We start from the raw sequence: 22,752 nt of genomic DNA on the forward strand, positions 1-22,752 counted from the left end.
TTTAAATATTTAAGAGTTTTTTTTCCACACTTTAAGTTGTCCAAGCAGTAGACTTGAGTGACAAATGTTTGTCGATTTTTACAATTGTTTTGTGTAAAAAAAAAATAAAAATGTATTTTAAAAAAATATATATATATATATTAAAAAGTAGTGCTAGTAGAATTTTAAAAAAAAAAATATATATATATATATATATATATATATATATATTAAATGCTAATCAATACAATAAACTAAATACAGTTGATACTGACATAAACAGCACATATTTATATTTGAGAAGTTTGAATCAGATTTTTCCACTGTTGCTCTTTTCTTGTCAACTAATCCATCATTTTAGCAAAGAAGTTTAACAAACTGTGCTGGAATCTTATCATTCTGCAACAAAATCCATGAGCGACTATGCAGCTGATCAATTATTTGTACATTTTCAGGGAGAAATTCCAAACATTTGCTGATTCAAGGTTCTTAAATGTGAGACGTTTCCTTCTTACATGACAGTAAATTCAGTGTTTTGGATTTTTGTTCACACATTTGACGACATTTAAAGGATACTTTGGTTGCAGTTGAACTGAAGAGTCAAAAAAATTGCAATTGTTTCTTCCTACACGCTTTTCGTTGACTGAGATTTGGAAAAGAAGGTCAAGGAAATGTGTGAAGAATAGACAACCATGGTGTTGACTGATGCTTAATGACAGTTTTTGTTATTTGAAAAGACATTAGAAAACTAAAATGGAACTTTATCAATAGTCTATCAAATGTTTTCACCTCAAATGTTTGCAGTTTTGGCTTCATTTATTTTTAACCTCCCTCTTTAAAAATTCTCTGGGTGTATCGCTCTGTGCATCCTGAATGGAAGCAGATAAGTAAAAAGATGCTTCCTTGATATTCAAAGAGCTCAACTTGGTATTTTCATTCAGGAAAATTCAAGCATAGAACAAAACTTTTCAACTGTAAACTGTTGCTAGATTTCAGTCCTCTGTAGTAGAAAAGACATTTAAGTCAATTCTGAAAATACAAAATTAAACAAAACACTGGATACTTGCATATAAAACTTTTATTTTCTATTACAAAGCCATTTCATTTTCAACATAAAATACATTTTGCAGTAGGTGTTGTGTGTATTAAGTACTCTTGTGCGGTCTCCCATTGTGTAAGTGAGCTGACAGGACACTATTTTTTAATAAAATTATTTCTATACAATCTGACAACAGTGCATCAGTGAAAAAACGGTCAAGTTTGAACAGTTGTGGAAGCGTTTAGAACATCAGACACTTGGATCACAGCTTCACCTTCAATTCACAGCAGGTGTGTTAAAACTGGAGCAGGTGAGAACAGACATTTTAAGAGCCGCACATGAGGCACTCGTCTCTGTTCTCCAGAGAACACACCATGGCTGCCGTGTTTCGCTCTTTGACTTCCTGCTCCGAGGATTTGGCCGGCGGTGCCTCCTTCAGCTTCTCCTTGTTCAGGGTGAACTGGATGGGGTTGGCGGCGGGCTTCGTTCTCAGGTAGTACATTCCTGTCTTCAGACCCTGCAGCCAGAAGACGTCAATTTAACACATTTTTGCGTCGGTAACAACCAGTTTTACAGTTTTTCCTCAGTCGCTTTGGTTCATTTCTCAGATCAGAATTGAAATTCTCTAAACTACTTGTTCAATCTTCACATTATTGTGTCATTTGTGCACATCAAAAAAGCAGTTTCTCATTTCTTTGAACAAGTTGCAAATGCTTTGGTGCATCCATGCAAATGATTACGTACAATTCTCTGCTGTTTTCCAATTGTTTATGTCATGTTGATCAAAATGTATTCTAATGGGTCTCTGTTGAATGATCTCACCCTCCACAACATTTAGACATTAGTTCATCACATAAGTCTTTACATGCAAAAAAGGTTGAACAAGTTGTCATAATATGTCAAGGATGTTTCTACACATTTCCATTAGATTTTTTTTTTCCTGAATCTGTCCTGAATTGGTAAATTGCTCCCAGGTGAATCTTGACTTTCTCTAACGAAGGGAACTGTGTGAAGGGTTAGAGTTTTCTGAAATCACTCAAAGACACAAGAGAAGATATTCATGATGTGGATGACAGTTTGAGGCCCAACAGACAGGAACATCAGGAGGTGAAGGAAGACTGCACTGGAATTCCTACAGCTGCATGTACAGTTTTCCCTGAACAGATTGTCCTATGTTCACATTTCTACTTTTCTGTTTTTTCTGTGCTGTGCAGCACTGTTTTCCTTTCTGTATCACAATGACATGGTCTGTCAACAAATTACAACAACAAATGTGAATCTTGTCTAGTCTCTTGCGATCAATCTCTCACATACACTAAGGTGGAACTTACAATTTACAATAATTGTCATAGAAACTTTAGCCATAGTTTCCATCAGATCATCCCTCCAGAGAACACTGTTAGAATGACAACATGACTCAGCAATCTGACTGATCCACACAAAGACACCAGGATTCGTCATTCTGATGCCACTGACGTGTTCACTGACAGATGTTTACTTTTGAGAGATGAACTGAGGATTTTTAGCAAGAGACTGGCTTTTGCAGGTAATCCATGGTGTTTTGCTAATTTTACGAATTGTTTTGAGAAATGCACTTATTGTTTTACAAATGTCGAGGATGATTCGAGAAATGTACCATAGCGACTGAGAAAAACTAACTCTCAGCTATGACTCGTCCTCCAGGTGTCTCTTACCTGCTTCCAGCCGTAGAAGTGCATGCTGGTCAGTTTGCCGTAGTTCGGCTCTGCGATGTGGATGTTCAGCGACTGGCTCTGGTCGATGTAGGCGCCACGGTCGGCCGCCATCTTCAGTATGGTCTTCTGGGAGATTTCCCACACGGTTTTGTAGAGCTGCTTCAGGTCGTCCGGGATCTCAGCGATCTCCTGTGAAAATAAAATGCATCAGAAATGAGGTTTTTTGCTCATCTAAGGCTTTGAAGTCAGAACAGCCACAATAGAGAAGCTGAAGGGATTTTATCAGCTCGTCCCAGTAGTTAAAATATTTATTTCAGTTGGGCTCTGGGAAATAACAGAAAACCATTTTTGTAAAAATAAAAACCCAGACAGATTAACTTAATGTAATAATAAATCAACAGGAAGGATAGCAGGAGCATTTTTGTGTGAAAATAGTTACAGTTTAACACTTTCAAACTTTTTGTCCAGAAAATGTAAAATGTTTTGGCATTTTTGTTTAATGTTCAAATAAATTTGAGGTCACACATGGCAAAGAAAAGCTGCAAATTCTCACATTTGAAAATCTGGAAATGTTGCTTGAAATGTGGAAATAATTAAAACAGCTGCCGATTAATTCTCTTTCAATTATTCACTGCAGCTCTAATTTAAGCAAACTAATGCTGAGATTTGTTCTCTTACTCTGAAAATAACACGAGCACATATTTAAATGTGCTTAGAAACCAAAAATATAAGCAAAACAATGCATCTTGGGAACTTGTATAAGGTTTATTTCCTGTGATATCGTTACCTGAATGGATCCGTTGTGGGCGATCAGCTGGTTCTTCATCTCCTCGTTCCACAGCCCTCTCTCCGTCAGGTCTTTGAGCAGATGAGGGTTGACGATCTGAAACTCGCCCGACAGAACCCTGCGGGTGTAGATGTTGCTGGTGTAGGCTTCGATGGACTCGTTGTTGCCCAGGATCTGGGCGGTGGAGGCCGTGGGCATCGGGGCCAGCAGCAGGCTGTTCCTCACGCCGTGTTTGGCGATTTTCTCCTTCAGCAGCTTCCAGTCCCAGAGATCTGTCGGCGTCTTCTCCCACATGTCGTACTGCAGGATGCCCTTGCTGACTGGGGAGCCCTCGTACGTCTCATAGGGGCCGAGCTCAGCCGCCAGCTCGCAGCTCGCCTCCAGAGCAGCGTAGTAGATAGTTTCGAAGATGTGGATGTTGAGCAGTTGAGCCTCGGGGCTTTCGAATGGGTGACGCATGAGGATGAAGGCATCGGCTAAACCCTGGACTCCGATTCCGATCGGCCTGTGGCGCTTGTTCGAATTCTCAGCTTCTGGTACCGGGTAGTAGTTGATCTCGATAATCTTATTCAGGTTTTTGACAATTACTTTGGTCACATACGCCAGTTTCTTAAAATCAAAAGTCCGCTCCGGGGTGACGTACATGTTGAGGGCGATGGAGGCCAGATTACAGACCGCTACCTCGTCCTTGCTGGTGTACTCAACGATTTCCGTGCAGAGGTTGCTGCACTTTATGGTGCCCAGATTCTGCTGGTTGCTCTTCCTGTTGCAGGCATCTTTGTACAGCATGTACGGAGTTCCAGTCTCTGTCTGGGACTCGATGATGGCGTACCACAGCTGCTGAGCCTTCACCACACGCTTGGCCCTGCCCTCCTTCTCATACCTGGTGTAGAGCTTCTCAAACTCCTCCCCCCAGCACTCGTCCAGACCAGGGCAGGCATTGGGACACATCAGAGACCAGTCCTGGTTGCTCTCCACTCTCTTCATGAACAGATCAGGGATCCACATGGCATAGAAAAGATCTCTGGCCCTCTGCTCCTCCTTTCCCGTGTTCTTCTTCAGCTCGAGGAAGTCGAACACGTCAAAGTGCCAGGGCTCCAGGTACATGGCGAAGGCTCCGGGTCTCTTGTTGCCACCCTGGTCGACGTAACGCGCCGTGTTGTTGTAAACTCTCAGCATGGGGACGAGCCCGTTGGAGTTGCCGTTAGTGCCGGAGATGTAGCTCCCTGTCGATCTGATGCAGCTGACCGCCACGCCGATACCTCCAGCTGACTTGGAGATGAGGGCGCACTGCTTCAGCGTGTCATAGATGCCTTCTATGCTGTCGTCTTTCATGGCGAGCAGGAAGCAGCTGGACAGCTGTGGCCTGTTGGTTCCAGCGTTGAAGAGAGTTGGGGAGGCATGGGTGAACCACTTCTCTGACAGCAGGTTGTACGTCTCAATCGCTGCATCGACATCCGTTTTGTGGATTCCTACAGAGACTCTCATGAGCATGTGCTGCGGTCGCTCGGCCACTTTGCCGTTGATCTTCAACAGGTACGAGCGCTCCAGAGTCTTGAAGCCGAAGAAGTTGTAGGAGAAATCTCTGTCGTAGATTATGGCCGAGTTGAGTCGGTCTTTGTTTTCTAGAACGATGTCGAGCGTCTCCTTGGAGATCATGGGTGAGTGGCGTTTGTTCAGGGGGTTGACGTAGCTGTACAGGTCCTCCATCACCTCGCTGAACACCTTCTTAGTTTCTTTGTGCAGGTTGGAGACAGCGATCCGAGCAGCCAGGATGGCGTAGTCGGGGTGTTTAGTTGTGAGAGTGGCGGCGATCTCTGCTGCCAGTGTGTCGAGCTCCACAGTGGTGACTCCGCTGTACAGACCCTGGATCACCTTCATGGTAATCTGGGCCGGGTCCACAAAGTCAGAGTTCAGCCCGTAGCAAAGCTTCTGGATGCGAGAAGTGATTTTGTCGAACATGACGCGTTCCTGGCGTCCATCTGAAAAACAAACAATACACACAAAAAAAACCTCAGTCACCTTAAGCAACATAATTTGAAGGTACTAACAAAAAAAACTGGTGGAAAATATGTACGCATATTAGTTAAAAGACCCAGTGAGGTCAAGAAATGTAAATAATTAGATCTATTTCATATAAATGAAGCTCACATCAAACAGTCCTATTTTAATGGTGAACTTTTGTCTGTACACTTTGTTATTAAAGTAACATTTATGCATCAGATGGCACTAGGCGTCCAGGTTTCCTTTCTCAGACACACTAATGGGACTTCTGCTACATTTGAATCCTTTCATTGTTCTAACAGCGAAATGAAGGCACAAACTATTTCACACTTATTGGTCTTTTTTGAACAATATCACTTTTTGACAGTGATTTTGGCCTTGAGTTGGTCAAATACATAATTAACAGCCTTTTTTTTAAACTGTCAAAACTCTGTTATCAACTTCTTCAATCTGTCTGCCTTCAATCTTATTTCCTCTTCAGTGACAGTAAACTAAATATCTTTGAGTTGTAAACAAAACGAGACATTTCAGAGCATTATGTTGGGTTTTGGGAAACATGGATTACCATTTTTCATCATTTTCTGACACAATATTGACCAAACTACTAAACAATTAATTAAGAAAATATTATTCAGCTCAGCTTGGTTCTTTACCTTGCAATAGATAATAGCATCACTTGTTTGTAACACTGTTAAGAATTGAAAGACTTTAACTTTATGGCAAATAACACTTTTGAATCATTACTAACAACAGTGCAGGTCTGACAGTGAACTAAACTTTGACAGTTACTGTATACAGTTTGGGTTTGATGCTAAAAGTAAGAGACTGCGATGGGATAATTGACAGATTTGACCTTTATCTAAAAAAATGACAGCTCCTTGGATTTGGATATTGCACTTTTCACCATATTTTGTTTAACTTCTCAGCTCTAGCTCGTGGAAATAAACTCAACCACTTGGCATTGATGTTCAAAGGTCTAGTATAGTTGTAAAAATCAGGGTTGCCTCTTCTTGACAAACAAAACTGCACCATTCCTGCATTTATCGAACAGTTTTCTGCCCTCCACACTGACATCTGTTTTTAAACTTTGGTCACTGTCAGTCCAATACCTGCTTCTCTTCTGTACATTTCATGTATGAATACAGGTACATGTCCAACCGGAACCCCACTGAGGTCCACACACATGCAGGTGGGCCTAAAATCTTAGCTTTTGGCGCCATGTGTAACAAAGGCTCACAGGTGAGTCCATGAACAACAACTTTTTTGGAAAACGAGCTCAGAAGCTGCATCTTAACGTCGACTTTTGTTCGACGGACAGCAGCTGATGGAGCAAAACTTTCTGAAATGACAACCAGACTTTACTTATCTGAGTAAAACACCGACTGTGTGGCTGTAGCCTGCCGGTTAACTAGCTACAGGTTAACTCACAACTAGCTTACTGCTAGCTAACGTTAGCCAACAGGCTCACACTGGTTTAGCTATTCAAACAAGGCCTGAAAGTTTCTGTCTTGTGATATAACTTCTGATCAATCAAGGTGAAGCACCGTAAGAGTCGGTGTCGCTTCATAATAACCGGAGAAACAACTTTACAGGCAGTGGAGCTAACTGAGGCCTGCAGCTCCATAGCAACGGAAACACGAGGCTCACCTCGCTTTATCACATGCATGCTGGCAGACTGTGGTGTCACTCCTCTCCAGAGAAAACAGCAGCTCTCCAGCGACAGCTTCAACCTCTCCGCGGTATCAGAAGACGCGGCTGAACACAAGTTCCGGCCAGGCTCCAGCAGAAAAGCGCGAATGACTAAAAATCCCGCGAAGGGCGTATTTGTACGAACCAATCCAAGCCAATCAGCAGCAAGAGAAGGCGGGCCGTAATATCTGAGGGCCAATCACAGCAGTGTTAGAATACCGACGTCCCTTTCCGGTCTTCAAATCTGGCGGGAGACAGAAGTAGGTCATGTAACACGGGTTTGTTTTTGTTCTGTAACCTCACAAAAGGCACAAGAATGCATGCGCTTTATGCTCTTACACAGTATTTTTTATAGTGACTGTCGTACAGATACGCTCACAGACACTAACAGAAAACGTAAACTAAAGAAAAGAAGGAAACAGAGAGGAAAAAATGAAAAAGGAGACAAGTTTAATTAAGAAGTACACACCACTATGTCATATTACTCTCACTTCATATGATTCAACTAATGCATATTACTTACTGATGTATGTAAATTTTGTCAGATTGAGGACTGCATAAATTCATGTAGTACTGTGATGTATGTATGATAAACAGTAAACATTATGAAATAAATAAAAAATAACAAAAGCCACTGGAAATAAATAAATGTGGCACTGTGAATAAATAAAAGCAGTGTCTGAAAAATGTCTTTCAAAAATTTATTTATATTATTAATACATTTATTGACATATTTATTGTCTCATTTGTTTATTTCATGTATATCCATAGTTATTCATTTAACAAGATTGTATATTTATTTAATAAGATATAAAGGACAAACCGCGACTAGACAAGACGAGACAGGACGAGACAAGACAAGACAGGATGAGACATGACAAGACCAGACCAGATCAGACCAGACAAGGTGAGATAGACATTTGTATTGTGAAGAATACAGTGTGCAAAGATAAATTATATGCATATCTAAAATCTCAGTATTACTCTGCTCTACTATACTATACCAACGTATTAAACATATACACATTTAATATTGTCTATTTAAAATATAGCAAAGTAATATACATATTAGTTATATATAAAGCGAAATATACAGTATAGAAAATATGCAGTGTGCAAAAATTAAGAAAATCAAGTAAAAATACACAGTGTGCAAAATTACACATGTAAAAAACAACAAAACATGCATATCTAAAATCTAAATATAACACAAAAATATATATTTTTAATTCTGTATAAACATAATTTCACATATTGATTTTGAAGGATTTTCTTCTGCCAGATGTTGCTAAAAATGATATAAAACAATGGAGGTGCATAATAAAATATAATTAAATGAGTAAAGTACAAGCTGAGTATTTAGAATTGTTTTTTTTATGTGTCATTTTTGTATTTTATTTGATGATATTGATATTTGGGTGTTTGTTTTTGCAGTAGCTCCTCTCCCGGTCGGTAGGGGGCAGTAACGCACCACACAGATGTTCTCCAGTCACCATTAGAGCCTCAAAGAAGTATCGCCATTAGATTACTACAGAGATGTCCCGTGATGCGAACACGAAACGTTTCTACCGTTTTTTGCTGGACCTCTGCATCGGGAGAGTTATGAAAACTTTGCTACAAGGCCGATTTAATGTAGTTTTTTCTCAATAGTAGCTGCTTGTGTAGTTTAACGCAGCAGTGAAGAGTTGCCAGTTGCTAAACGACAGAAGCTACGGAGACGGGATGAAGCAGTTTGTGTCTAAATTCGGACTAAACCTCGATTAACTTAACAGAAACGGCACGAAAAGTCAGTCATGTTTTCAAACCGCCGGGCTGTCAGAGTCGCACAGGGGACTGGGGCCAGAAAACAGCGAGTTTCAGAAGCTAACGATGGCTTGTTGTGTTGAGGGAGGCTGTTGCAGATGTAACCGCCGAGCTGCTTCCCCCGGCGTCGCCTCTCTTCCTGTGTTTACTCCCTCCTACGGTTTGGACACGTAGCCGTTAAACCGACAGACCGCAGACAGACGCCGCTTCTTCAGACATGTCCAGGTCCAGTCGGCGGTACAAGCCTCTGCAGCAGAGCAACGGCGGCGGCTCCTTCCCCGGCTGTGACCGGGTGCGGTTGCCTCGGGCACGGGTCCTGCTGCTGTGTCTGCTCGGTGTCCTGGTGCTGGCGGTGGTGCTGGGGGTCTACCTGTCCAACGACACCGCCGGGAGACAAGTGAGCCACCTGCCAGCCGCAGATCTGACCAGAGACAGGGTGAGAGCAGAGACAGGAACAGAAACAAGCCTGAAAACTTCACATGCACACAGTGGGAGTGTTTTATTTATTATGAATACACCCCAGATATATTAGATTATAACCAGAGACTGGTGGTGGAAAATGCATTTACTCAAGTACGGTGCACATGTTGCATACTTGTATTTTGTTCTAATCCAGTGCAGTTATTTGACAGCTACAGTCATTATTTACTTTGAAGATCAAGGTTTTACTTGCAAACGTTATCATGATTTTATAAAATAAGATGTATTGCTGCACATTAAAGTAATTGATTCAAACATACGGTATCACACTGAGCAGTACAAGAAGTGTGTTTACCTTCAATACCTTCATTTAAATAAGAATATTTTAAGCCTGAGATTTGTATGCTTTTGCTAAAGTAACACTGTAATAATTGATGAGTTGTCAAGTATTATTATTTTAATAGGATTATTTGTCAGTTATGTTGGTCTTCTAAATAAGCAAAGTCTAAATCATCAGATTCCAGCTTCTTTTTTTTTTTTTTTTTTTTACATTTTCTGGTTTCTTTGCTTCACAAACTGTAAACTGAATGTCTTTGGGTTGCGCACGAAACATTTCAGGAGGTCATTGGAATCATTTGGAAAACACTGAAACTTCTCACAATTTTCTGTCATTTCATAGATCAAACAGCTGATCATTTAATTGAGAAAACAATCAGCAGTTTAGTGGACAGTAGGAATATTTGTTAGTTGCAGGGCAGTTATGGGCTTTATTGATTTCATATGCCTCTTCTTTGACCGAAAAATGATGACAGTGCCATTTGTTTGTAGCACTGTCGAGAATTCAAAGAGTTTGATTTCTTGGAAAATAACGTTTTGCTTTTTTACTGACAGCTGTGCAAGTCATACTGTGAACTATCCATCCATTCATTATCTATACACCGCTTAATCCTCACTGGGGTCGCGGGGGGGGGGGGGGGGGGGGGGGGGGCTGGAGTCTATCCCAGCTGACTCAGGCGAAGGCAGGGGACACCCTAGACAGGTCACCAGTCTGTCGCAGGGCTACATACAGAGACAAACAATCACTCACACATTCACACATTCACACCTACGGGCAATTTAGAATGATCAATTAACCTCAGCATATTTTTGGACTGTGGGAGGAAGCCGGAGTACCCGGAGAAAACCCACGCATGCACAGGGAGAACATGCAAACTCCATGCAGAAAGATCCCAGGAAAGCCGGGACGCGAACCAAGGCGAAAGTGCTAACCACTACGCCACTGTGCAGCCCCTAGAGTAGCATTACTCTCCAAATTATTTTATGTGGGTTCAACTTAAAAACATCGAGTTCGGAAAATAGTGAAGGATATATTTAATTTTTTACGACATTTTATATACCAAATGATCAATAGATCAAGCAAAAGAACAACGACTAATAACTACTAAAAATAACTATTAGATGCAGGCCTAGTAGTGTTCCAAGCATTCCTCAGTCACATAGCTGACCAGGTGTTGCCACTGATCACGTTTCCCACTGCAATCTGTATCCATCGTTGTCCAAAAGCAGACAAAATCTGGACAACATATGCTCATTGCAGCTTCCAAGTGTCCAGGTTGAAATATTTACAACACATATTTTATCTTACCAACAGTCCAAAGCCCAAAGATATTCAGCTTACTATCATACATCATGATCAAAAGCATTACATCAATATGTGAAGTGACTTTAGCTGTAGTCACTGCAAGGTGGCAGTTAGGTCGGCTTAAGTCTGACGTGTACGGCTTCAAATTAAAGCAGTGTCTCTGCTCGTTTGTATGTGATGTTCCACTTATTCAGGGCGGGTGCAGGTAAATTATCATTCAGTCCATACATTTTTTGCATGTTTATGCACGTTTTGACGTTTAGCACGGTCGAAAACTGTTTGCCTTTTTTCCCGAACTGCACACCTGCGTTCACTCATTAGCCATGTTACGGCCAGCGCCTCCCACCCCGGCTGTGTGTGTTAACTAAATATTGTGGCTTATGCAAATAGGGCTGTGTGATCCCCACTCCCTGGTTGGACCACGACGACGGAGGCGTGGCTGCGGCCGGGAGTCCCAGTGTTCAACCTTTTCTGTAATAAATAACTTGATTTTTTTTTGACCATCAAAAAAAAAAAAAAAAAAAAATTATGTTACAACCCGGGCTCGGGGGGGGGAAGGGGAGCAACATAAACAGTTGTGGATGGTAAAAAAAAAATCAAATTATTTATTTTCTTTTAAAGGAGTTGGCAGTTTTCGGTTGGACAGCCTGGTAAGCGCCGCACCAATCACTGGGACTCCCGGCCGCAGCCACGCCTCCGTCGTCGTGGTCCAACCAGGGAGTGGGGATCACACAGCCCTATTTGCATAAGCCACAATATTTAGTTAACAGACACACCCGGGGTAGGAGGCGCTGGCCGTAACAAGCCAGTATATATGCGGTCCACCCCCTATGGTGGACAACCCTGTGGTTCCTCAAGCCACACTCACACAGAGTCATACCGACATTCACAATAATCAAAACAAAGAAATCATATTTTGGCTCCAACAATATGTTATGACATGGTTAAAAGCAGAATATTTAGTATTTCTGCTGAAATGATTGATTAGCTATCTATCAGGATCGTTTTAGTACTTGTTTCAGTCTTACACTGGTCACCTTCTCAGCTTAGATAAGTTAAACCTTCACTAAATATAACCTTTAGAGACAGATGTAACAATACCAGCACAGAGAAACAGAATGAAAGTATCAGGTACATAAGGACAAAATATATGTAAAGAATAAGGATCAGAGAGGATTTTTTCAGACATTGCAGAGACTCGCAGCACCTGGATTAGAAAACTTTGTATCTGGAAAATAGTTGTGCTACTGTTTGGGTTCACATTGTTTTTTCTTGCTGCTCCTCTTCCTCACCACTGCCCTGTTTTCTCCTCCAGCTGTCCCACAAACCCAGTAAATGCTCCCCAGCTCAAATCCGCCGTCTGGCCTCTCAGGTGGATGGGACTCGCCTGTGGGAGACTCACCTGCGGCCCATCCTAATAGAGAGGCTCCCAGGGACACAAGGCAGCCTGGCTGTACAGCAGGTGTGTGTACATATTTATAGAAACCATGCTAGTTTCCTCTTTTCTACACAGTCTCCCCTCATCTTAAACTCTCTGCTCCACTTCAGCACATCACCTCCACCCTGTCCTCACTGTCTGCCGACTGGTCCATAGACCTGGACTCCTTCCAGTCTCCAACTCCTCGTGGTCAGGTCACCTTCACCAACATCGTAGCCACTCTGGACCCTATGGCCCCTCGGAGGCTGCTCCTGGCCTGCCACTATGACTCCAAGGTCCTGCCTGCAGACCCCCGGGCTCCAGAGAAGGTGTTTCTGGGGGCCAGTGACTCAGCAGTGCCCTGTGCTATGATCCTGGAGCTCGCCACCTCTCTGGATGCTCAGCTTAGGACGTTCAAACAGCAGGTACGTGTGGTTTTTATGTTACAGATGTATTGACGTCATGGCAGTTTGCAGAGGCTGAACTTCAGGTACAGACAAATCTGGGTTCTGTATTTGTTACTGTACTGTGCTCCTTCCTGTGATGAAGAGTAAAACTGTGAGATGCTGACGAGACTGTCCTTTTCTTATACTCTGGTTTCATCACTCTGCGTCTGAGGCTGCAGTATAGGTGAGAAAATGCTGACTCTAGCCCCCTCTTTCAAATGCAGCACTATCTCTCCAGACGCTGTGATTTATGCAGTTACCGTAGGATTACACACACATACTTGCATACACACTGCGACAACACTGCAGGAGGAGAAACCGGCCCCAACTGCAGCGTTTTCTTAAGTGGATTTCAATTTCATTACCTCTACTTTCTTCCTGTTTCCTCGTAGAGACTCCCAGTATCTCTTCAGCTTGTGTTTTTTGACGGCGAGGAGTCGTTTGAGGAATGGACCGCTACAGACTCACTTTACGGTTCTCGACACCTGGCCGAACGCATGGCTAACACGCCTCATCCTGCAGCCTCCTCACACGCCACCATGCTGCATGCCGTGGTGAGGAAACTGCAGACACAATCACATGTCCTCTGAGGTCATCCTGATCCAGACACACTGAATTATACATGAAAAGGCAGATTTTAGCGGACTGCCTGAACAAACTAACAATAGCAGTTCTTATCATGTTATTATGGACTGACCCCACTGCTGCTGAAGTGTGTGGATGCACAAGTGAATTCATTTTAACAACACAATTCTAGTTGCCGTTTCTAACTTTCTCACGCAGCATTTTCATTTCCAGCTACTGATCTTTAAATCCTCTCTGTAGGACCTCTTTGTGCTGCTTGACCTGCTCGGTGGTCCAGATCCTCTGATTGCGAATCACTTTGATAACACGGCACGCTGGTTTGACCGCCTGATTGCTGCAGGTAAGTGCTGGCTGAAGCTCTTGCATGAATATTAAAATCTGTCCCTGTTGTATGCCCTAACTCTGCCCTCACCCCTCAGAGAAGAGGCTCCATCGACAGGGCCTCCTGACGTCGCACCCCTCAGAGCAGACGTAGTTTAGGAAGGATGTGTACCTCGGACCTGTGCAGGACGACCACATCCCCTTCCTTCACAAAGGTGAGTGACGACAAAAAGAAAAGAGATCTCGGAAAAATATGTGTGTTCCAAGATTTTTGCCCCATATCTGTTCTCTAGCATAAAACATTCTGTATTTCTAAAAAGATATTGATCATACAGGAGCATTTTTCAGCCAGAATCTTCTTTATTATTGAGCGAGCTTGATGTTGTCGAAAGCAAGGCAAGAAATACGGCATACGACTAAACGCAGAGCTGCTTCTACACCAGTAGATCTGTTGTGTAGGACTAGATGTTTATATCCCTTCTTGCATACATGAGATACCTAAGACTCTCTGGGATGGTCCAGTGAGTGAGGACATCTTCTGGGTTATCAAGTGGGTGCCCTCCTTCATCGGTGTTTCACTGATAGGCCCACGACACCTCCAGAGGCTTCAGCAGTGAATCCCAGGTTCACCCCTTAGATGCCATCTACTCACCTGAAGGCCCAGGTGGAGTCCTTGCTCTTCATCCACAGCTGCTGACTTCCCTTTTCAGCGGCTCTGGAGAGGTCCTTGATCGCCTGCCGGTGGGCCTTTCTGCATACTCCCATCTCCCAGGGAAGCCTGGATGTTGAGGTGGCTACAAATCCTCTGCAGCCTACTTTGACTGGTCGGATCCTCACCTTTCCAGCCTCGCTGTTTTGCATCGGCGGCAAGCTCCATATTTCTCAGTTTGTTGTGCTCACAGGCCTCCTCTACTGAGCTCTCCCAGGGCACTGTGAGCTCCATGATGTAGACGTGCCAAAGCGAAGCTGACCATAACACCAGGTCTGGTCGCAGTTTGGTGGATGTGATCTAAGGTGTGAAGCAGCGCTTTTGGTCCAGGTCTACCCGCATCTTCCAATCGCAAGTGCCTCTCAATTGCTCTAACAGCTCTGCCTGTCATTTCTTATAGACTCATGTTCAAAGAAAGGGCCCCTTATACCCCTTAAAATGTTTATTGCTCTTCAAATAACTTGGCAATAATTCTTACAGATTCCTACACGCAGGCGTTGATGTAACATTCCTTGCTTATGTCAGGATTACCTTTAACTCTATTTTACATTTAAAATGATAAACCGAAGCACCTTTAGAGTTTCTGACAACATTTCAGCCATAAATAGAGATCCCTCATTCATCCCTGTTTGCCAAAACTGTTCTATAAATGTTGCAAATGCTCATTTTGGAATATTTTGAGATCACCTGTCCAATATTAGTTAGCATTGACTTAAATATGAATGAATATTTTTCATTTATGTTTCTAATTTGATGCTACTCATTAATGTAGCATATCATAGTAGAAAAAAAAGGTTAGAAATGTGAAATATCTAAATGATGCTCTTACATTAAAACATCAAACTACATGAAATCTAAAAATCTGCAACCTAATTAGCTTTAAAGAAATTGCAGCAATATCTTTGAATTACATGTAGACATAGCATCACAAATAACCAAATGATTAGCTAGTCTGAACATTTCCGAGTCATACAATGACGTAGTTATCAATAAAGTGAGCTATCTTTTCTGCATAAGGACACTATACCATTGTAGCTGCGTTCACTGTCATTTCCATTTCTGTGGGCACATTGAATACACAGAGCAGACCAAACAGTCTCCTTTCAACTCCGTTTTGGTTCTTATTTATAAAAGATGCTCTAAATATGGGTTAGGGGCTATTATTTATTTAGTAAGCTAAGGGACAGTATTAGAAGTGGAGGTAGCAGCGGCCCTCTTTGGGCAGAGATGCTACTGTGCTTCCATTTTAACACAAAATTAAAATGCTGTGAATTTAACTTGTCTGGGTTTGATGTTAATTTATTTGTATGTGTCATTAGAGCTACAATCGTCAGGCAACATAACATTTGGTAACATAATAGCATCCATAACTAGAATATAGCATGTTAACAGTTGGATTTTAACATTATTTGCATAATAAACATCAAGCCATTAGTACTCAGAAGTCCAAAAAAAGCTTGAAATTTGAGACTACTAAAGTATTTTGAATGGAAAATGAGGAGGATCCCTGCACCACACTGGCTTCCCTTCAGCAGCTCAATTTCAGCTCCAGACTGTGTTGCTGGCCTGCAGAGCATTAAAAGGAACCACTCTCTCCTGTCTCAAAGCCATGATTAAACCCTGCACTCCAAACCACTCCGTCTCTCTGAGGACCTTGTGGTCTCGCTCTCCGTTGAGCCTCTCCTCTGTTATTGGCGCTACATTCATGGAATAAACTCCCCACTGACGTCTGAAGAATAGACTCTCTGCTAAACTGCACCATAAACCTTTAAGCACTTGTACTATAGAAGAACCTCTTGTTGTTGTGGCCGTTTAATGCATTTATTTCAAGTCCCCACAGACAAAAGCACCTTCCATATGAGTATTGTATCATGTAATATATTATAGTGTGTGTTATTGTGTTTACCTCTCCTTTAATGCACTTTCCTCCTTGAATACATTTTGTTCCTATTGACAGACCGTCTCCATGAGCATGTTTACATTGTTGCATGCTGTCAGTCACCATCTTCATCTTTGCCATGCAGGCGTTCCTGTGCTACATGTCATCGCCACTCCCTTCCCGCAGTTCTGGCATACACTGGACGACACCGAGGAGAACATGCACCGACCGACTGTAGAGAACCTGACTAAGATTATGGCTGTATTTCTGGCTGAATACCTGGGCTTCTGAACGATAGAACACAATTATCTGGGCTGAAGGTCTGTACAGAATTAATGACAAATAACCAGGTGCACAAGAGAAGACTGGTGAAATGACTAGACTGAACTGGAATACCAGCTGAGCTTTACCAAAGACTCGTCCCTGCTGGACTGTCTTTGTTTTCATGTGATGGAGGAGTTGGACAGTCTGCCTAAAGGACATATGAAGTGGACTCTCATTTACGATGTTGGTACGAGCGAATGAGGAGCAGCTGTAAAATGTCTGTGACGTTAAAAGCACTCTATATTAATATTTTTGTTTTGTTCCTGTGAAAAAGAAAAGCCTTATTAGCCTTACCGATAGTTTTCCCTGTTAATATGACGGCAATGCACTTTGTCTTAAAGACAGACTTGTAATCATCTGAGCTGCTGTGAACTCTGTTCAGGCAGTGATGATGGTGAATGACAGCTAGTTCATATCTGTGAATTATTTCTCCTGGTTATACCTTCACATCAGTGAAGATCCTCTTGGCCTCGGCTGTTAACAAGCGCTAGCTACATAAACTAACATCATAATGATGTTATTGGAAGTCCAACAAATGTTCTTTTCACACCACATTAGACATGTAATCAAGTCTGTCGTGAAGTTCAAATTATTTTATTCAGTTTCGGGGAAGTTATAAATACTGAAAAATGCTGTTACTTGATAAATCCTGTAGCTTCTGCACTCAGTACATGTAACATTTTACCAGCATCGTCTCGTCTCATCTTCCCTTTAACAAGCTGAAAAACCTGATTGTTCTAAATGTTTTGGTGCCGCGTGTGAACAGTGTGGAGGTCCACCGCAGGGCTTTACGGCACCTCTGTGACTGGAAATGTTGAATTTAATCCAGCCATATGATGCTTACTTTTAATGTCTGTCTTGTACGGTGTTCTGTGTATATTTAAGTCATGGTACGGTGTCTGCTAAGTCATGTTTTGGTAATAAACATGAGAAAATAGACTTTACATTAAAGAAGGAGAAAAATGATGCATCAACCAAGTGACAGAAGTGACTCATTAGATATTTGAAAGGCCTCCACATGCGTGATGCAGAGGAGGTGGTGGATGGAAGAGCGGTGGAGGTGGAGGACGGAGGCAGTATTGAGGAGTTGGGCTGCCTGGAGGTGAAAGGTCGGTGTCAGACCAACGGAAGGCTTCCTCTGGAGGTCCTCCAAAACCCAGTGTTTGGAAGCTAAGCAAAGGAAAGGAGAAGCATCAGAAAAATGCCAAAGATACCACGGTATTTGATAATATGTCATGTTCTAATTTAACCACAAGAGGGTGCTACTATCTGAAATCCAATGTGTCCAACGGAATGATCAATTTATGCAACACCAAATCATGTCTTTCTCATAGCACTTTACAGAGAGAAACCCAACATTTCCCCCTTCAGCAGCTATTAAGTTACTTCGAAATCCATTTGGTTTTTATATGCAGTCGTGCAATGTTGCCAAAAGAGACAAACTGGAATGTTTTGCCTCTCATTTACATGGTTATGTGGTTGTAAAACTAGAAATGTAAAACATGCCAGCAGAACATCTACTTGGGTCTTTCCCCAACTCTTAAATTGGAGAATAACAGGACAAAAGCAAGATTATCAACGGACCAAGATGGTCTGTGTATGAAAAATAATATAACGAAGTACTCATTGCTGTAAATTGGTGTATTTTTTACCTTAAGTTCACAGGAAAACTTAACAACAGTGCGACCTACTGACCCGGTCCCGTCCGTGGCTCGGTCCCTCTGCCGGCGGTTCTTGAACCAGTTGCTGACCTGCGTGGCTGTGAGGCCGGTGGCCGCGGCGAGCTCCCTCTTCTCCCGGGTGGACGGGTACGGCTTACGGTGGTACCACTCTCTGAGGATAGTCCGAGACTTCTCCTGTTTGTGAGGTAAATAGTTTAAATAAAATCAAATGTGAACGTTATTACAACTCAAAAGGCATGTGCCAGCTTTGTCAGAACCCTGAGAGAAGCTGCAGCTCGTGTAGAAAGTGGCGTCGTGTGAACATTGTGGAGTGTATGCCATCAGTAAAGCACTCGTTAATAGTAGCTTTACGTAAATTAGGTGTCGCCATTCATCATTTTGAATTCCCCTGAGTATAAAAAAATCCTCCAGGAAAGTGTTTCAAATGTTGTCCTTTAAAAAAATCTGCAGGTTTCTGTAACCATCCCTCCGTGGCCCACAGTTAAACTGTCAAACTGCATCGTTTATTTCAGACTGTCTAGTAAAACCTGTTCCTTTTTAAATGTTGACAAATCCTACACATCCAAACACTTCAAACTAAAAACTGTAACGCTGCAACACATTGGCTGTGAGAATATAAATGCTGTCCTATAATGATAAACCACATTTTCTAACAATATGGCTTTCTCTCATTGACTCTCCAGCTCTCTCTTTTAGACTAATTTAAACAATTTTCCAATTTATTTGACCTGACATATTAGTTGACTTGTATTATGTACCTATACTATTGTTTAGAAAATTAACTGAAAAAATACATTACACGTGTTTTTTTTTTTTTTTGTTGTTGTTGTTCTTGTCGTTTGTTTGTTTTTTTTTAATTTTGGGCATCATCTATTCATTCAGTTGTTCCACCTATTTTAAATATTTATACACTCAAACTACTTCACTAGGAACACTTGTGAAATCCAGAGTGATCCGATTCAACATCCCTGCTATAAATTCTGTTTTTACAAATCTTTAAATTTTCATTTCTTGTTAACATTATTGAAAAGGTGCTAAATCTCCTTTATGTTTATTATTAAGGTCATAGTGCATGGTGGTGTTGTTCTAGACTGCATTACATTTAAAGGATACCTTAATTTTGTCCATTTCATTTGTATACATGAGAGGAGCAAAATATTGTGCAGAAATTAGTTGTAGCATGGTTCACAAGTACAGTTTTAACTTCTCAAACCGAATTGCTTTTTATTGGGATGCATCAAACATCTTCGTGTCACTGAAGTTTATTTTAAAACTACATAATTTGATTTTGAACGACCAATTCCTAATAATCTTAGCAATTTTGAGGTATTCACTAAATGTTACAAAAAAATAAAAGACTGAGTAAATGTTTTTTCCCCCCTTTACAAGCGTTACTACTGTTTAAACAAATCTACACCAAAAAAATCAGTGCTTGGGAGTCAGAGGAGTATAGAGTGTTTCCAGTGATGGAAAAAGTCAGTGACGGTCAAAAATGAAACAAATAACCATCATTCAAAATGTTACGAATGCAAAATTACAACAGCAAAAAGAAACTTTAAGCATCAGTCAGAAGAATTGGATTTGATCATTACTTATACAACAATAAAGGCGTTTTGCAGTTCGTGCTGGTTAATGTGAGACATACTTGTAGGTAAAAGAGTATGTTAACATACAACAAATAGTCACATTTTAATGGAAGGTTATTATTTTTTATGCAAAGCTTGAACTTGCAAAGTGTCTAATTACTGATGTCAGATAAATCTAGTGGAGTCAAATGTGAATCTTAAATATGTTGAAGTAGATGTTTAAGGTAGAATAAAACATTTAAGGATAGTACAAGTACTGTAAAATTGTATTTCTGTTCGGTATAATGCTTGAATAAATGTACCTAGGCATTCAACAGCTACATAGCAGTTGAGGAGCACATTTTAGATTTTGCCTACTTTGAAGCAGTAGCTGGTCTCCTCTCCATCCCAGATGGTGTGTGGTAGAGGAAACTTTCTCCTTACGCGATACTTCCCCACGGCTCCCAGAGGTCGGCCCCTCTGCCTCTCGGCCTCCAGGTAGTGGGCTCGCAGCCAGAGCTGCTGGAGGAGCGGGTGGCTGCGTGGGGAGAAGGGGAAGCCCTCCAGCAGGGTGTAGAGGTCCGAGAAGCGCCCCTGGTGAAAGGCCACTGCAGCTTTAGCTTTCAGCACACTCTCCAGTTCCCCGGGGCTCGAGGAGGAAGGAGGAGGAAGAGTGTGGAGGAAGCTGGCGAGACGATCCATGCAGCCGCTCTGCAGCAGGACCTCACACATACAGGTGACCTGCTCTGGTGTGAAGATCATCGCTGCAGGTACACGATGGTGGCACCAAAAGTCCTGAGATGTAAGTTGAATCAAAGACTGTGTGTAATTATCATTAACAGTTTCCCTTGAGTTTGTACAGGAGAGAGCTGAAGCTGCTGTGCAGCATTATGGCTCATCTGTGGATGAACAAAAACTAAGTGAATGTGTGTTTAGCATTACTCATCATCATACCCTGGCACAGGTAACCTGAGACCATCAGGGTTATAATAACACACCATACATCCTCCTTCTCTTGTACAAACACATGCATGCACGCCCTCACACATTTTGGACCTTTGCTATTGTACTGACATTCACCCAGAGAGAGAGCATCATGGTTGCACTATGCAGAAAGAAAAAATGCATTTGAATCTAATTTTCTTGCCAAATTAGAAGCAAAATCCTCAGACAAATAGTTTTGATGGGAACAATAATTAATACGTCTATAATGAGGTGCATAAAAACAGTCACAAGAAACACTTTTTTGTAAATGTAGTTTATTACAATATCATGTAATATAAAAAATAGAATGCATTTGAATACAAAAATGAGAAAACAAAAACCTTGAATGACAGACACAAATGATCCCTTTCAAAACTATAAAAAAAAAAAAAAAAAGTCGATCAACATACAATATCTTTGGTTAAATCTGGAGTTGTATACGTTATGTGTCAGGTAGAGTAAAAACAAATCCCAGGCTACAAACAAACATGTGGGTACAAATGTGCTTAAGCCCTCACAGGCTTTAATGTCAACATACTTTGGTAAGAAATGGCTAAAATAAACAAACGCAAGCCAACACATGGATATATTTCCCTTTTACACCTAAATACAAGTTCAGCAAAATTGATTTGTCAAAGCCATTTGATAAAATTCTGAAAGGCCACTGGGAATACATGACCTTAACATTTATCAACAGGGGGTGACCCATTTCAAAATTTAGCACTGATGACCTCTAAATTCTTTTAATACCTGTAGACTGTAAAAACTCAGGTTGCACTACAACGTGACCTTCTGAGTGAAAATGAACATTTCCTATTTTCACAAGGACTCATTTTCTTTCAGTTGAAACTACTAACTGATTGATACATGCTTTAAATAGATTAAATGTACAGAAGAGACAAACAAACACTAATAAAACACACACAGGCCATTATTGTAACTAGATGTGACACTCAAGTGTATTTTTGTGTACCTTAAATGGCCAAATGTTTGGCCCCTACCTGTGTAATGACAGAAAACTCACTTGATTTTAGATACAGCTAGATTTGTTCCATTTGTTTACAATGGATTTCACTGAAAAATCTTGTTTTCCGATTTATCTCTTAAACGTATCTTGTCCAGTGGCAATTATTAAGGTCCAATTAGAAATGAATATAAAATTTCAGAACAGACTATAATCACCGTCATAGCACCATGGCAGCGCAGCGTAAACATCATGTGAATGAAATGTGCAAAATATACAAAACACAAAACCGAGCTATGACTAGCAAATGTGTCACATTGTGTTTCACTGAAAATCAAACTACAGAAATGTGGGTCTTCTAAAAAAGTCCATATGAAGTGAATCAAGCAATTTGGTTGGGTACATAGCAATCATAAAATAATAGTGTAAAAAGACAACATTTTTCCAAAAACAAAAAACCTGTAAGCTTAAAATAAGGCACTTATCAGTATCAACATACTGAGATTTTGAATGCATTTTACAAGGAGTATCAGTTGGATCACAGCAAATGTTTTAGTGTAATGCACTGACACGCTTCATTTAGAAGCTCAGCATTTCAAAGCTTCTTTTTATCTCCCAAATGTACTGGCTTTCTGACTCAGCCGTTGTGCGACATAGTGTCCGATAAAGAACTAAACGTAGCATTGCATAGAGTATAAACCCTTTCATGAACCCTTTATTTCCTGTGTTGTAGTTTTACTGTCATAGGGCAGAATTCTCACTTGAAAGCTGCAGAACGTAATGAACAACAGATTACTGATAAAATGCAGTCAGGCTCCA

General features: G+C 41.3%; 3 protein-coding genes across 3 annotated transcripts; 1 reads left to right on the forward strand and 2 right to left on the reverse strand.

Moving 5' to 3' along the window:
• Window positions 1-1,039: 1,039 nt before the first annotated feature.
• LOC111580584 (ribonucleoside-diphosphate reductase large subunit) lies at window positions 1,040-7,310 on the reverse strand. Its single transcript, XM_023288396.3, has 4 exons — window positions 7,151-7,310; window positions 3,500-5,481; window positions 2,713-2,901; window positions 1,040-1,535 (listed from the first exon to the last, which is right to left on the reverse strand). The coding sequence occupies exons 1-4, from the start codon at window positions 7,167-7,169 to the stop codon at window positions 1,344-1,346; spliced, it is 2,382 nt and encodes a 793-aa protein (XP_023144164.2). The 5' UTR covers window positions 7,170-7,310; the 3' UTR covers window positions 1,040-1,343.
• A 1,386-nt stretch (window positions 7,311-8,696) lies between these two features.
• qpctla (glutaminyl-peptide cyclotransferase-like a) lies at window positions 8,697-17,712 on the forward strand. Its single transcript, XM_023288388.3, has 7 exons — window positions 8,697-9,431; window positions 12,373-12,519; window positions 12,606-12,899; window positions 13,313-13,474; window positions 13,746-13,845; window positions 13,925-14,041; window positions 16,560-17,712. Exons 1-6 carry the CDS (start codon window positions 9,213-9,215, stop codon window positions 13,978-13,980), a joined length of 978 nt encoding a protein of 325 aa, XP_023144156.2. The 5' UTR covers window positions 8,697-9,212; the 3' UTR covers window positions 13,981-14,041; window positions 16,560-17,712.
• six9 (SIX homeobox 9) lies at window positions 17,317-20,919 on the reverse strand. Its single transcript, XM_023288389.3, has 3 exons — window positions 20,364-20,919; window positions 18,434-18,594; window positions 17,317-17,908 (listed from the first exon to the last, which is right to left on the reverse strand). Exons 1-3 carry the CDS (start codon window positions 20,745-20,747, stop codon window positions 17,734-17,736), a joined length of 720 nt encoding a protein of 239 aa, XP_023144157.1. The 5' UTR covers window positions 20,748-20,919; the 3' UTR covers window positions 17,317-17,733.
• Window positions 20,920-22,752: the final 1,833 nt, after the last annotated feature.

This window comes from Amphiprion ocellaris, chromosome 7 (assembly GCF_022539595.1).
Source record: "Amphiprion ocellaris isolate individual 3 ecotype Okinawa chromosome 7, ASM2253959v1, whole genome shotgun sequence".
Classification (NCBI taxonomy): Eukaryota; Metazoa; Chordata; class Actinopteri; family Pomacentridae; genus Amphiprion; species Amphiprion ocellaris.

What these genes read in the sequence shown, in the direction of transcription:
- LOC111580584 (XM_023288396.3), bottom strand. An exon ending in CCCACAACGGATCCATTCAG is followed by an intron (nt 2,902 to 3,499) that starts GTAACGATATCA and finishes TTATTTTCACAG; the next exon opens with GAGATCGCTGAGATCCCGGA. An exon ending in ACTTCTACGGCTGGAAGCAG is followed by an intron (nt 1,536 to 2,712) that starts GTAAGAGACACC and finishes TTCTGGCTGCAG; the next exon opens with GGTCTGAAGACAGGAATGTA.
- qpctla (XM_023288388.3), top strand. Translation starts at nt 9,213, where the DNA reads ATGTCCAGGTCCAGTCGGCGGTACAAGCCTCTGCAGCAGAGCAACGGC. An exon ending in TTAGGACGTTCAAACAGCAG is followed by an intron (nt 12,900 to 13,312) that starts GTACGTGTGGTT and finishes GTTTCCTCGTAG; the next exon opens with AGACTCCCAGTATCTCTTCA. An exon ending in CCACCATGCTGCATGCCGTG is followed by an intron (nt 13,475 to 13,745) that starts GTGAGGAAACTG and finishes TCCTCTCTGTAG; the next exon opens with GACCTCTTTGTGCTGCTTGA.
- six9 (XM_023288389.3), bottom strand. Translation starts at nt 20,747, where the DNA reads ATGATCTTCACACCAGAGCAGGTCACCTGTATGTGTGAGGTCCTGCTG. An exon ending in AGACCAGCTACTGCTTCAAA is followed by an intron (nt 18,595 to 20,363) that starts GTAGGCAAAATC and finishes CCTCACAAACAG; the next exon opens with GAGAAGTCTCGGACTATCCT. An exon ending in CGAGCCACGGACGGGACCGG is followed by an intron (nt 17,909 to 18,433) that starts GTCAGTAGGTCG and finishes TCCTTTGCTTAG; the next exon opens with CTTCCAAACACTGGGTTTTG.